Source organism: Macadamia integrifolia, chromosome 6 (genome assembly GCF_013358625.1).
Source record: "Macadamia integrifolia cultivar HAES 741 chromosome 6, SCU_Mint_v3, whole genome shotgun sequence".
NCBI lineage: Eukaryota > Viridiplantae > Streptophyta > Magnoliopsida > Proteales > Proteaceae > Macadamia > Macadamia integrifolia.
This window is the reverse complement of record NC_056562.1, coordinates 14952032-14967447: the sequence shown is the minus strand read 5'-3', so window position 1 is coordinate 14967447 and position 15416 is coordinate 14952032. Positions and strand designations below refer to the sequence as shown.

Here is a 15416-nt window from a genome sequence, read left to right as displayed (position 1 = left end):
ACAAGCAATCCAAAACTGCTACATAAGAAACAATGAGAATTATGAAGTAAACAGAATGGTCAAACTTTTTACATAAGAGTCGGAACAAAAATCATTGGGGACATGCTCAAAATTAAAACTCATGCGAATTTCTTAAAATGAAAATAGGTAAACAATAATTTTGCATTCAGGTACGGAGTAGAAGCTCCTAAAAGGCAATAGTCATTTCTGCACATGTTGCCTTTGCATCATTTACATATATATTCAAGCAGTGTGCAGAATCCAGAATGGATCCCACCTTAAGATGCAGGGCCACTTCTCCCTACTTTACCTTCCATCCAAAGTCTGACATCACAAGACTTTCCAAGTGGAATGCAAGATTCAGCAGGTCCTCCTAAAGATGTCAGTGCCCTCTCTTCCATTTGGACGAGACATGGCTCAGTAAATAGAAATGCATTTATAGTATTGTTCTGCATGCTGGGTATTATTCCTTAGTTAATAGAATAGGAAATGCTTGTGTGTTTTCCCTTAAAAATAAAAAATAATAAAAATAAAAATAAAAATAAAGGAGAGAGAACAATTCACTGAAGATAATTGAACACATTACAGTTTTGGTTTCGAAAGATAACTACATAAGCATCCCTAGAGCATAAGGTTTAATTTACTAGGAGTGGATCAATATTGAGCAGGATGAATTCTTCTAATTCCTTCAAGGCCCAGCCAGCTAGGGGAGGACACTGTACTGAATCTGGACCCAAAATGAGAACTCTCAACCACTGAATTGCCGCCAACTGAGACTGGAAGCATTGCTGCTGTTAAATTATCAGACTGATCCAGTGCCTGATTTGGAGGTCCAAATGGGGATCAAACCCAAGGAAAGTGATGAAGCTCCAAGGATAACCAAAGGAGCCGCACCAATAAGAAACCCAATCCAGGCTTCTCAAAGGAAAGTGGGAGACTATCAACCAACTTTACAATCATGGTAACAGTTTAAAGGGAGAGGGTTCCCACACCAATGGGTGGGGAGGAATTTGCACACCACACCAATGGGTATCCTGGAAAAGGTGTCATCCTATACGGACCCTTATTTTCAAATCAGATAAGAAAAAAAGAAAAAATAAAAATCATGTGAAGGAGAAACTGCACACTGGTGTCGTGGCAATCTCTGTCCCTAGTTTAAAACACCAGAACTGAAAATTCCAAGTTCAAACAGTCTTGGGTTGGAAGGGATGATTTACATTAGGAGTAGGCAGTCGAAAGAAGGGTCTGAAAACTCGACCACATACTAAAACCCAGTAACTGACAATTCATAATCATAGCCAAATCTGTACTAGCGAAAATCACCATAATATAATATCCCTTCCCCCGAAAAAATCCAGAACACTTTCACATGTAACTCGCATTAGATAGGTAAAATTCTTCTAATCATATGAGCCAATTTAACCTAAAAAAATAAGACAATATGCTGAAAAAAAGAACATCAGAATAATACTAAAATCCTTGCCAACTAGTAATTTTCTTGTTCCTTTTTTTTTAAAGGTAATTATGTTACTGGACCTGAACACTGATAAGTAGGCATTTGCAACTTTATCTTTTTCTTCTATACCATAATCGTTACATTTATAAGATATAATTAATTGAAGAGAACCAATTAAATTCAATCAAAAAAATAGAGAGGAGTTGTTGTTCAAGAATAAAAAGGCACAAGGAAAAGAAACTTCACAAAAGAAAAGGTATGGAAAATCGATTGGAAAAACAACGAACTCACCCATCAGCGGGAATATTAGAAGTTGTCAACTTGACCGGAAGTAGAGGATGGGCAAGTGTCAACCAGAAACTGTACATTGAAAGAAAAAAGAAAACGATATTAGCACAAACAAGAAAATATGAATCCTCTAATAAGAGAAACATAATGGCTGTTATCTATCCAACAACAAAAAGAGTGGGGGAGTGTTGCAGTTTCTAACAAAGTAAAAGACAAAAATTGTAGAAACCACTACGTAGTTGTGACAGCATCTAGCAACCCAATGCATTGGAGGGGGCCTGGACACCTAGGCGATGCCTTGACAACTATGAACCACCATGTACTAACATTAGGCAGTTCTCAATCAATCCACTGTTTGTAGGTAAGGGTCCTTTGACACAATGCCACCTTGGGTCGCAATTGCAAATACACAACCATATTAGAATTGCTATATGATTTGACTGGAGGCCCATAAGGCATCAAAAGCCCACAGTATAACATCTACAGCTTGTATTAAAGATAAAGATATTCAAAAGTATTCAAAAATGAAAATTCAAAGAAAAAAGGAGGGGGGGGGGATTAATGAAATGTTGAACCACCACTAGCTGTACAACAAGAAGGCCTAATGCGGGACCCGGGGGCCCCAAGAGAACCAACCCGATTGAATGTGGGCCCACTTAAATATTCAACGGCACAACCCAAAAATAGAATGGCAGAATTGTAAATATTAAGACTCTTGTAATAGGGTGGCAGACTTGTAAATAAAAAGGATTCTTAAAGGGTAAATGGAGGTTCAAGCAAATGGTGGGATGTATAGGGAATTAGAAATTATTGTGAAGGGGTAAATTAGGAAGCAAAACTAAGGCCAAGGTTGGAGGTAAAAAAGGGGGAAAAGTAAGGGTATTTTGGAAACACAAAGGACAGAATAATAGACAGAAAAAATAAAATAAAAAAATGAAAGAAGTGGGGAATCGTATGGTGAGAGAGGGCAATAATGGAATGGGCAGAATTCAATGGCAAGGTGTAAAATACCAAGAAAGGGAAGGGCAATTTGAATGGTGGGGTAAAGGGCATTAATTACCTCATTATGGAGAAGAACATAAGTTGTCTTCAACCTTGGGAAGGGTTACAGGTGATAGAACCAGCAGGAGAGGAGAGAGTTTGAACAACCAAAAATCCCTCATGCAAGATCGACTTGAGCCCTGATTTTGGAAGCAGATTCACAGTCCATTCCTTCACACAGCCCAAGTAATAATCCACTGAAACAACGCTTGAATCATGAAAACAAATTACCTGAAACTGCTGTTGGTGATAGGACAGAATCAGACCTGATTTCAGGTTAGGAATCTCAGTTCAGGAAGCTAATGGGTTCCAGATTTGGCAACCTGGGTCGCCCTTGGGTATCGGCTCAGTTCCTAGAAACTGAGATGGAAGGGTGAAGAATCAATAGGGGAGGGGTTCAGTACCTGGACTGCTAAGAAATCAGTAACTGAGAACCAGAACAGAAGAGAGAACCAGGAGGAAGAAAGACAGGAGAAGAAGAGAGAGATAGGGAGATCGCAGGGAAGAAGAAGAGGAAGGGGGGTGTCTCGCTGGACAAGGAAGAAATAAGAGAGAAAAGGGGGAAAGAAGAGATCTAAGAAGGAAAGGGGGGGAGAAGACAGCCACGCAGGGGGGTTCACAACTCAATTCATTCTTCATTAATCAACTTCTCTTCCCATGAATTACATGTCCAATATATACTAAAATAAAATTAAAGCCTTCTAATTAAAATCAAAGACTAAGATAGAAATAAAAATCTCCTACACCTAGGCTAACATAATTAGAAGCAAATAAAGACTCAAGTAAGGACTCAAATGAGGACTCAAAGAGGAAACAAATATTCTCAAATAAAAATAAAATCCTAGAATATTCTATTAAACTTGAATCCAAATTAGTAACTTGGAACCCAAATTGGATATGGGTCTTGGTCCGGGTTCTGGAGCAGGTTTGGGTCGATCCATCGGAGCGCTGCTGCGTCAACTCCCCTATTGTTTAGAAAAACTCGTCCACGAGTTCTATAGAAGGAGAGAATCAACACTGCTCGATCAATGGCTCCAAAGGGGTAGAGATCCAGTGCACCACGCGATCAACGGTCACGATTTTCTGATGATCATTAACAAATGATACGACCTTGATCAGAATCGGATGGTGGGGCTTCACAAATGAGATCAGGCCATCGATCAGTTCGTCAGAAGCATCCTTCATTGAATTGTCCTGTTCATCTTCAACATCGACAACAAACCTTGATGTAATGCCTCTAGATGGGGGCACGGTTCCCTAAGGTGTTATCACAATGTCATGAGTAACTTGACCTTGCTGTCCGCCAGGTTTCTGGATACTTGACTCTAGGGCATCAAGCCTTGTGTTAATGCCCTGGAGGGTAACAGCTTGTGCTTCCCTTTGCATCCTACATGCTTCCCTTTATTCTTGAAGAGCTCTAACCATCTCCAACATCTCTTCATTCTATCGAAGAAACCGAGTCCACAGTTCAAATGAGGGGTTGGCATGAGTAACCATTGGAGTAAAGGAGTTGACAGGAAATTCGCTCTGATACCAGATAATGGGGGGACCGGTGGGCCCCAGGAGACCCAACCCAGGTGGTTGTGGGTCCACTCGAATAAAATAGCACAAGTATCAATCGGATCACTTATTGGGCCCAACCATTCAATAAATAATGCAATTCTAATAACCAGTGGCAATCTTGTAATAAACCAGAATTCTCAATGAGCTATTAGCAAATAAAGAAGCAATAGGATATGAAAGGGATTATTAATTATTGGCTAGGGACAAATTAGGAACAACATTCAACTTGATGGAAGGGTGTAAATAGGAGGTTAAAGTACGGGGCAAAAATAAGAGAGTAAGACAAAAAGAGGGACTTTTAACACAAAGGACAAAAACCTAGAAGACTTTTGAATCCCTACTTTTAGAAGAAGGCTAACATATTAAGGGGAGGGGGTATTCTTGGAATGGAAGATAAACTCAATGGCAAGTTGTAATAAAGTGGGAAATGGAAGGGGCATTAATATGGGATATTAGAATAAAGTTAAAACCCAATCATCACTTTATGAGGTTGTCTTCAACCTAGCCTCAAGCGAAAACGCAGAAAACACTTTGGGGTTCAAGCGCAATTCTTCCTCACCATTGATCTGTTCTCTATGAAGTTCCAGGCGATGGAAGGTGCTCCAAAGCCCTGCCGTACGCCAACCCTAATGGGTTCCAGTGTTCAGCACTCCAGGAGATATTATCGACTGAAACCAGACCTAGGCGGTACCTTTAGTTAGCCTGAGTTGCAGGTTTATCTCCCCCAACAGAGATCTTCTTTGGGTCTGAAATTCTAGGGTTCAAGTCGCCTAGGATAGGGGTTCTTATACCCTAAAGTTCAGACTCAACAGAGGAGCATCAATGGAGATCGGCATCAACAATCAGGGCTGTTTATGTTGCCCAGAAAACAGAGTAGCAGTATTGGTTTAGTAGAAACAGAAAATAGAGGAGAGAAATAGCAGTAGCAGATCGATGGGAAAGGGGAAGAAGAAAGATAATAGAAGAAGAGAAGAGAAAAGAGAGATCGCAGGGAAGAGAAGAAGAAGAAGGTGGGAAGAAGACAGCCACACGGGGGGGGGGGGGGGGAGTTTCACAATCACTTGTTTCTTTATTCATCAACTAACTAATTTCTTAGGTTACATGCCTTACTTATACTAAATCAAAATAAAAACTCTTAAAACTGAAATAGAAAATCCTAATTGCTTTCTAAATTAAAGTCTAATGAAATAGAAACACAATAAAACTAAAATTGGAAATTTCTACTTACCTAATAGCTATCCTAAAATAACCTAAAATAAAAGATAACAAATATTCTCAAAATAAAATAAAATAAAATCCTAGAATATTCTATTAAATTTGAATCCAAATTAGTAACTTGGAACCCAAATTGGATATGGATCTTGATCCGGGTTCTGGAGCAGGTTTGGGTCAATCCATCGAAGCGCTGCTGCGTCAAGGCCCCTCTGATTCTAATCCCAGGGATTTAATTATGACTATCATTTCCTGAAATAGTATCGCAACAAAAATATAAAACTTATGAATGCAACTCTAAATTACTTCACAACCTAAGATTTCCATGACTCCCAAAAAGGTTCTCTAATTCTACATAAAACAATGATAACTATCTTCCAAGTTCCAACATGATTACAATTTCTATGGATTCACACAGAGAGAAGCTACAAAAGCAGTGTGAGAATTCAATTTAAGGCATATGACCTTTGTCATAATCTGGTTTCTAGAGAATATAGATGATGAGAAAGATAGATATAAACTTGCAAAAATAAAGCAAAAGAGAAGTAGCGGCATGAAATCCATGTTTTCAAAAGGGTCTTCATTGTTAGACTTGGATGAAATGTAACTGACAGAAATTCCTTGTGAAGATCATGAACGAAAAAATATTGCAAGAATTCTCAAGTCGCAATTCCTGTAGCCCCTCAGATAGCATATTCCAAAAATGATAAACTAGTTCTACAAGGCTCATAAAATCTCTTGGGTAGAGAGATAATCTTATAAGGAGGTGCATTCACAAATTTAATCCTAAAGAAAATATGGCTATCTAAAGAAATACTCTTACAAGGAGGTGCATTCACAATCTATCATTAAGCTCTGGTCCTTCTGCACATGAAAATTCCTTCGGCACCAGGAGAACCATATTGCCTGTTGTGGGAGGAAGATTCTTTTAAAGTTAAGAGGGTGATGTCAACCTCCAGCCCTCAGGTAGATTGCTATGTGTAGTGGCTTGGTGTTAGTAGACAAAACCTCATCCCAAAAGCTATCTATGGTAGCTTATTTAAGCAAGACCTCAAATTAGTGGCATTGAATGACATGATGTCAGTCTGTTCAGTTCAAGGATCTGGAGTAAGGAGGATTCCATTGTCAATGACTGACAGATTAGTTTTGCTACCAATTTAATTCTAAGTTGAAGACTAATACACCTTTGGTAAGATCTTGGTTAACACAAAGGACACCAAGCACCTTAGGAAACAAAAATTGCTATAGGGATTATTACATGTAGAACCTTGAGTTGTACACCTAGCCAATTGAGAGTTCATAATGTAACGTTGGATCACGAATGACCTAACGCCAGGCAGGATCTTAAAACATGATCAATAAATTTCAGATTCAAGGAACAAATCAGAAAAATAAAACAAAAAATAAAGATGAGGCATGGAGCACTATCTCCGTCCAGGGCCTCTCATCCACGGCCTCTCACAGCCATGGTTAACAACCATTCTTTTCTTTTTTTCATCAAATCGTTCCATTGTTTCAGCCTTTTCTCTTATTTATAAACCAATTACATCCTAAGAAATTTTTAGAAACAAATAAAACTCCAAATATTAATTGGAAACTAATTCCTAAACAATCTCCAACTCTAATTACATCAAATAACTAAAATTAAACCTCTATAGAAACAAACATCTATCTAAAACTAATCCTAACAAGTCCTCCATGCAATAGCTTAAAAACTCCCTAAAATCTAGGACTAATAAAGTTGCCAATTCTAGTCCATATCCTCCCCCACGTATTGGCCATTGGGATCTTCTATAAGTCTGAAAATAATCTCTCCCATAAGTTGCTCCATATCTTCTTGGAAAGCAAGAGTCAATGCAGCAGCAAACTATTCTTCAAACTCGGTCTTCACACAGCAAGCACTAGACCCAAGAAATATGGAGTTAATCTTCCTACAAATCAGTAAGTCAATAGTCAAGGAAAATCTGGAAAAGAATCTCCTAAAAATCATCTCCACACAAACGGCAGCCTGTCCTACCAATATATCTCCACGCAAAGTGGCTATGGGTCCCACCAAATTGGAAGAAAATCTCACAAATATGTTGGTTCGATTAGAGGAGGGAGGGGAGGATGAACTTGGACAGGTTCTTGCTGATTTCTCTCAAACTCCTCCCTACAACGCAGCTGGTCAATATGGCAGAGTGGGCAGAATTCATTTCTCTTTAGGCTGGCACGACATCTACCCAAATCTGGAATATAGCTCTGCAGGTCGATGCCATATCTTGGCAGAATCAATGGTTAACTTGGGCAGAAATCGGCTGGATCAATAGCCCCAAAATAAGGGCCAGACTTAAACCTCCTTTGAAGCCCAATCGTTGGGCCTGCACTGCATTGATTCATACCCCTCCACTATGAAAAAACTCGACCGCAAGTTTTGCAAAGGCCTGATTTGGTATGATTTCTATTTCAGAAATTGTTTGGTTTGATTTTTGCACCTTATTCCAGTCAAAATAGAAATCAAATGGAATAGAAATTCCCGAAATAGACGAGGAGGTGTGTTACAGTCCTGGAAGAACTCAAACCCCATAAACCGGCTTACAAGGTGAGGGGACCCAAGACCATATCAACCCACGTCAATTTCCATAGGAAACCGATGTGAGATTAGCCCCCATAAGCTAATATGGGATCATAGCAAGGTGTTTCTTGCCCTTTAATGAGCACATGGTTAAATTGGTGGGCAAAGCAGTAATTTCATGTTAAAAACAAAAGCCCACCTTCTTCTCCTCCTAATAGTCTCACCACCACCATGCCCTCCCTTAAAATTGATTTCACGCATGCTCTTTAATGACCACATGGTTAAATTGGTGGGCAAAGTAGTACTTTCATGTTAAAAATAAAACCCCACCCTTCTTCTCCTCCTAATAGTCTCACCACAACCATGCCCTCCCCACCACCACCACCACAACAACTACCCCACCTAAGTCGAGGAGTAATCTTCACATGGTGGCCATCCGTCTTCAATTCGAAGTAAAAGCAGAAATCATTTCTTCTATTTGAAGGGTTGGATCACGAATGAACTAACCCTAGGCTGAATCTTAAAAATGATCAACAAATTTTAGATTCAAGGAACAAATCAGAAAAACAAAACAGAAAATAGAGAAGGGCGATAAGGGACTATCCCAGCCCCAGCGTCTCTCACCCACGACCTTTCATCGCCATTGCATCTCACACCATGGTTAACAAACATTCTTCTCTTTTTTTCATCAAATTGTTCCCTTGTTTCAGCCTTTCTCTTATTAATTGAAAACTCCTAAATTGTCTCTAACCTAATTACATCAAATAACTAAAATTACACCTAAATAGAAACAAATATCTATCTAAAACTATTCCTTACAAGTCCTCCATGCAATAGCTTAAAAACTCCCTAAAATCTAGGATTAATGAAGCTGTCAGTTCTCGTCCATATCCTCCCATACGTTGCTCGATGTCTTCTTGGAAAGCAAGAGTCCATGCAACAGCAAACTAGTCTTCAAAATTGTTCTTCATATAGCAGGCAAAAATTGTTCTTCATATAGCAGGCACTACCGCACTAGACCCCACGAAATCTGGAGTTAATCTTCCTACAGATCATAAGTCAATAGCCATGGAAAATCATGAAAATAATCTCCCAAATTCATCTCCACACAAGGTGGCTATAGGGCCCACCAAATTGGAAGCAAATCTCCCAAGACGTCTTTCAATGTTTTATTTCTTAGCTTAGTTCTCCTTGTTTTATTAGATCCTTTAAGCCCAGCTTCTTTGCTCTGAAAATGCAGTCTTGTTTAAGCGCATGGTTTGTAGTACTGAAAAATCCCTCTTTACTTGCTTATCTTAGTTGGCTGACACAGGTAGCGAAGCTTACTTTTAAGGCTAGGTTCTTGATTCCCTAATCAACTGCTCAGGTGTATGTGCTGCAAAATTAGTCAACTAACCCGATCCAACTTTTTATATTGATAGCAAGTGCTTGTTAGTGAGGAGGTTGAACCCTCAAAAGGCAAGCAGCGGAATATAATATGCCTAAAGAACTACGTTCCTTGTTTGGACCTATGCCACTCTCGAAGTTGGAAAGAAGAAACTGAAAATGCGAGCATTTCACCATTGCTCACCAACTCACATTTGACAACCACTTCAAAGAGCAAACATTGACTAGGAAAGAGAAGTATAGACCCTCCTTGAGATAGGGAAAAAGTTTGATGCCATACATTTATATTTGTATCACTGTTGGATAAAAAATATATTACTTTCATCCAAATGTGGCGGAACTGACAGCCAACTAAGGGTAACCTGCTCGTCTTTGTCACAGGCTAAATCCACTATATATGCTAGCTAAATTGATCTCAACCTGTCACACTCAAACAAAGTGGCATACTCAAATTGCAAAGAGGAGCAGAGAGATCCAATTGCCAGACCAAATCAATGATTTTTGTTCCTGTTGATTTCTCTCAAACTTCGCCAACAACTCAGCTGGTCAATATGGCAGAATGAGCAGAACTCGATTCTCTTTAGGCCGACTCGACAACTATCCAAATCTGGAGTATAGCTCTGCCGGTCGATGGCATATCTTGGCAGAATCAATGGTTTTGACTGGATCAATAGCCCCAAATAAAAGGCCAGACTTAAACCTCCTTTGAAGCCCAATCATTGGGACTGCACTGCATCCGTTCATAGTCACTCAAATGGAATTAATACTCACGCATTAAACTAATGTATGAAAATCAATAGACACCTTAGCCAGAGCAAAATCAACATATGGAGGAGGCCTACAAAAAACAAGTTGAATCAACTACTCCCCTTTCTAGTAAATCAGGATTTTATTTAACTGAAGGGTAAAGATCACCAGCTACAGAGCAAAACAATGCAGCCATGCTTCTAATATACCATAAAAGGTCAACAAAACCAGAACAATAGTATTAAAAACCTATGTCACTTGGTCCTTGAATCATTTACAGGAACACCTATGAATTACTAACAAAGGAACTCCTTCGCTTAGCTTATTTGCTACAAATGCTGGCACTGCCCCTCTTTTTAAGGGGATAGTGCCAGCATTTGTATGCATCTACATGTGCATATGGCAATGAAATATGAAATTTTCTCTCATTGTCGATCAAAAGGGAAATCATTTAAAAAAAATTTAGAGGGAGAAACATTAAAAAAATCTGGATAAGCAGGTTGACAAACAAATGCTAATAAACTATGGAAACTATAAGTCAACCGTGTGCAATTACAATATGCATCCAATAAATTTTCCATCATATCCATACATATGTATATATCTACATGTATCTATTGACTGTCCATTGTAAAAGAAACATTGAGAACTAAAAGGAAAATGAGTAGGACATACGGGTCCGCTCGACTGATTCGGCAAATTTCACAATAGAATTGAGGTGGAACTGGTGGAACACCCTCCATAGGTTTCTCTGGAATAATAACACAACTAATATGTTGCCAGACATGACATCGTGAATCCTCACACTGCAAAACAAATTTAGAAAAAATAAATACATAAAGGCTTTTGAAAGTAAAGTAAAACAGTCTATGAACAGAAGGATATGAACTTAGCAAATAATACCAGAAATTTCGAACATAGTAAAGAATGGTAAACAACACACAAACTTAACTGATGTATAAGTGTGATGCTGAGATACATGAAGATAAAAAGGACAGCCATAATTAGGTGCATTTAGTAAGACTATCTTTTGTGTGGGGTGGTCATTTAAGAGGATACCAACATAGAATCAAGCAAGTTTAAATATTAAGTAAATCACATTTAAACATTAAAGCGAAGAAACACTGTGGCACAACCATGGTGGAAGACTCACTTTTTGGTGCAATTTGGACCCAAGGTCGCGAGTTCAAGGGTACTTTCAGACATTCATAACTAGGGGGAGTAATGATTGGTGGACTATTTCCGTGAAAAAAGACTCCATTTTGCACCGCCTACCAACAAACTTTTGTACTAAACATTAAATAACAAAACCCTATGACTAATACAATCAATTAACATCCAATATTGATAGGCACCATCAAGAACTTCAAAAAGTCACCCTATGGCTAATAAAATCAACCAACATTCCATATTGATAGGCACCATCAAGAACTTCAAACAGTCACCCTATGGCTAATAAAATCAACTAACATTCCATATTGATAGGCACCATCAAGAACTTCAGAAAGTCAATATCACATGATACCATTTATGATTTGTAATCAAGGGAACAGAGTGCCAGACATGACCCAAATTTTGGACTTATGGACAAAGCTTTCCATTGAGGTCACAGGTGGAGGTTCCCGAATACCTAAAATATATGCGGCAAGTAAAAAGATTATATAGTTTATAACTAAGTCGTTTTCCTTTTCCCCTTTTGCCTTCATCCAGTGGAAAGTGGAATTCACCTATGTTTGCAAAACTGATGTTGCAACCTTGCAAGAGAGTCACCACTTTAATAGATAAGCATAGTTGTCAAGGCATCGACTTATGTTTTGGCACTTATCTATGCCAAATAATTAAGTACTTAAGATATTATTCATAAATAAGAAAATACCCCCATTTGAATCCAATAAAAATAGTTTAAAAATCAAATTCCAAAAGGATCAAGAACAAAAACTGGATTTTTGGTTGTAGGTGCGATTTTCAGCTTCCAAATGCTAGGGTTTTTCTCAATTCTGAAATTTTATAAATCTTATCATGGAAAAAATTGCTAAAAACCAAAAAACTGGTAAATAAATCTTTCATTTTGATGTCCATAAAATTATTTTCATTCACACGATTTTAACAACATTCATGCACTTTAAAATAAGTTTGACCGGAAAATAACTTTGTCATTACAACTCAAATTTAAGCAATCTTAAGACTTGTTAAAAAGTTGGTTTTGTGTTATACCTAATACAAAGTCTCATGTAAAAATAAAATCATTTGACCAATCAAACTTATTAAAGAATAAGAGCATTTCTCTAAATATTAATTTTTTACGACTTAATGTTGATTTCTTATGATTTGATGTGGCTTAATGTTGATTTTTTATGACTTAATGTTGATTTTTTATCCTTTGATGTGGCTTAATATTGATTTTTGATGACTTAATGTGGCTTAATGTTGATTTTTTATGATACAAGGTATACGTAGCATACTAAATAATGTTAGAAAAGAGGGAAAATAAAATTTAACACTCGGTCTCCTTAGGCGCCTTGTTCGCCTTAAGGCATGCGACTTATTGCCTAATCGCTAGGCAGCCCTCCAACGCTTTGGTGCCATGCCAAATATGTAGATCAGGAATATATCAGTAACTCAAATGTTACAACAACAACAAAGCTTTATCCCAACTTAATGGGGTCATCCAAACAAGAACAAGGAAAAGTAAAAGTGAAAGGAAACTGATGACTAAAAACATAAATGAAGTAGAACACAGCTAGATGGGGTCCGCTACTTAGATCCTAGCCCTCCAATCCGCTCTATTTGAGGACAAGGCATAATCTTTGCATATCTTTCCTCAATACTTCTCTTGTGGTCATTTTTGTCCTACCCCTAGCTCTTTTAGATCCTTCTATTTGGATCAGATCACTCCTTACTGGTGCATCTGATGGTCTTCGTTGAAAATGGCCTTACCATCTCAAACGAATTTCCCAAAGCTTATCACAAATGGGGTAACTCCTGAATATGCTCTCATACGTTCATTCCTTACCTTATCCTCCCTAGTTTTCCCTCACATTCATCTTAACATTCTCATCTCTGCTATACATAGCTTATCAAAATGCCACTTCTTAGCTGCCCAACATTCTGCCCATTCATCATAGCCGGGCGTACGACTGTTCTATAGAATTTTCCTTCAAGTTTAGGACACGTAAGTGACACAAAACTCTAGATGCCCCTCTCCACTTCATCCATCCCGTTTTAATTCAATATGACACATCATTCTCTATATTGTCTTCTTTACTTATGAAGGATCCCAAATATCTAAAATAGTCACTTTGCGGTATTTCTCGCATGTTAAACGTCATAAAATTTTAAAGCCAAAATATTGCAACCAATGATTGAGGGCATCTGATTCTTTAACGTAAGGAGGTCTACGGGTGGAGTTGATGAGAAAAAAGTCAATAAAGAAAGCTAATGGACTATCAGTAACTAGTGAACCAGGTAAATCCCTGCTCTCTTTTTTTCTTCTTCTTTCAACTCATTCCTTCCCTCAGTTTTTTCCTACTCTCTTTTCTCTTCTTCCTTCAACTCGTTCCTTCCCTCTTACCTCTTTTCTTTTCATTTGGTTCTTTCTTCTTTTTCCCTAATTCCTTGCAAGCTCGTCCTCTTCCTCTTCTTCTTTCTCCTTTATTTTCCTCTCTTTTTCCCTTTCCAGTCAATGCCATTTCTTTTTTCTTTATTCCTTCTTCCTCCTCTTCTCTCTTTCTTTTTTCTTTCCTTCCTAAGTCTCTACAACTAGAACGGAACAAACTAGGGATGCTCTTGTCAGGACGTGTCCACATACATGTCTGTGCCAGACACGTGTCAACAGAGAAAAACCCTAAGAAGCTGCACCCCAATATCATAGTGCAACAGAGACCCAGCCCAATTATAAATAAAATGAAGTTAAAATGGGCAGTCCTTTTTCTTTAACTTAAAAATCTCAAGCAACTTCAACAACTCAGAAATCTCCTTCAGCTCTTGCATTCAGAAATTTTATGGCTCATACAAAAATGATCTAAAAGAAATTAGCCTTCTGGGAAATAAAACTTCACTTGAAAATGACTCTAAGAGAAGTGGTGTGGAAAGACATGCATAGCTTAGGACTAGTAACAAGTATGGCTTCGAATGGAGCTGATTGGAGAAAAGGGATCCATGTAGCCGACCCCATTCAATTGGGATAAGGCCGAGTTGAGTTGAGTTGAACAGGAACTCATCAGATTCATGTTGTCAGAGCATATACATATTACATACTCAACCAGTAAACCTTGAACTCCATACAACTTTTTTCATGTAGCATGAAATTAAATTCCGATGAAGCACATGGGCATTTTATTAAACACGAAAAAATTGAAGAGCGCAAGAAGAAAGATAAGACCACTCAAACTAAAGACAGCACCTCAAACAAAAGACAGTACCTCAAACAATGGAACATACTACCAAATAAACAGAAAGAGAATTTCTGACGAGGAACAAACAAGTTGGATAACTCATCAACATGCAAACATTAGGTATAGATGCTCTTCTTAATACTAACTCTTTAGCAAGAGAATGCACAACCCTATGCCTCCGGCCAAAACAAGGCATCCAACAAAGACTCTCATATGGGAATCTCTCTAATCAGACAATAAGACTCCACGGTTCACCGCGACAAAAGAATGACCACCCATCAGCCGCAAACTAAGTCAACTAATGTAGGAATGGATTTGACAACCAAACCAGACCCAAGACTGCAGGAACTTTTAAACTAAGAACAACCAAAACCACCCAATGGTAAACAGCAACAACAGTCCAACTTAAACCAGTCAACAGTCCTTGAAGAAACCAAAATTAGCAGATCCACAATCAGGAATTTCAGGAAACAGAGTTTGCATCAACAATTAGAAGTTCCAGCAACAGAAATAGAGTAATTGAATAAGTAGGATCAGAATCAAAACATATCATGACCAAATAACCAAATCAGAACTCGATTCTGACAGTAGGTTCTGAAATCTGGCATTAACTTCTGAATTTTCAACAGAGTATTATCAAGGAACTAATAACACATCTAAGGACTGATTTGAAAGTCCAACCCATTGGCGAATAATAGCAGCAGTCAAGTTCCATACAGATTTAAACAAAACAGAATTCAGAATTCAGATCTGGGCAAAATCCATAACCGGCCAG

The 15416-nt window shown here is 38.2% G+C and overlaps 1 protein-coding gene across 3 annotated transcripts in view; it reads right to left on the bottom strand.

The window, feature by feature from the left end:
* LOC122081007 (E3 SUMO-protein ligase SIZ1-like) overlaps positions 1 to 15416 on the bottom strand; it is a 40265-nt gene that overhangs the window by 10211 nt on the left and 14638 nt on the right. For all 3 annotated transcript variants that reach the window (XM_042647938.1, XM_042647939.1, XM_042647940.1), the window contains 2 exons: positions 10923 to 11053; positions 1748 to 1816 (listed from right to left, as the gene is read on the bottom strand). In XM_042647938.1, the coding sequence (XP_042503872.1) occupies positions 1748 to 1816; positions 10923 to 11053 (200 nt within the window). The remainder of the gene's footprint in view (positions 1 to 1747; positions 1817 to 10922; positions 11054 to 15416) is intronic.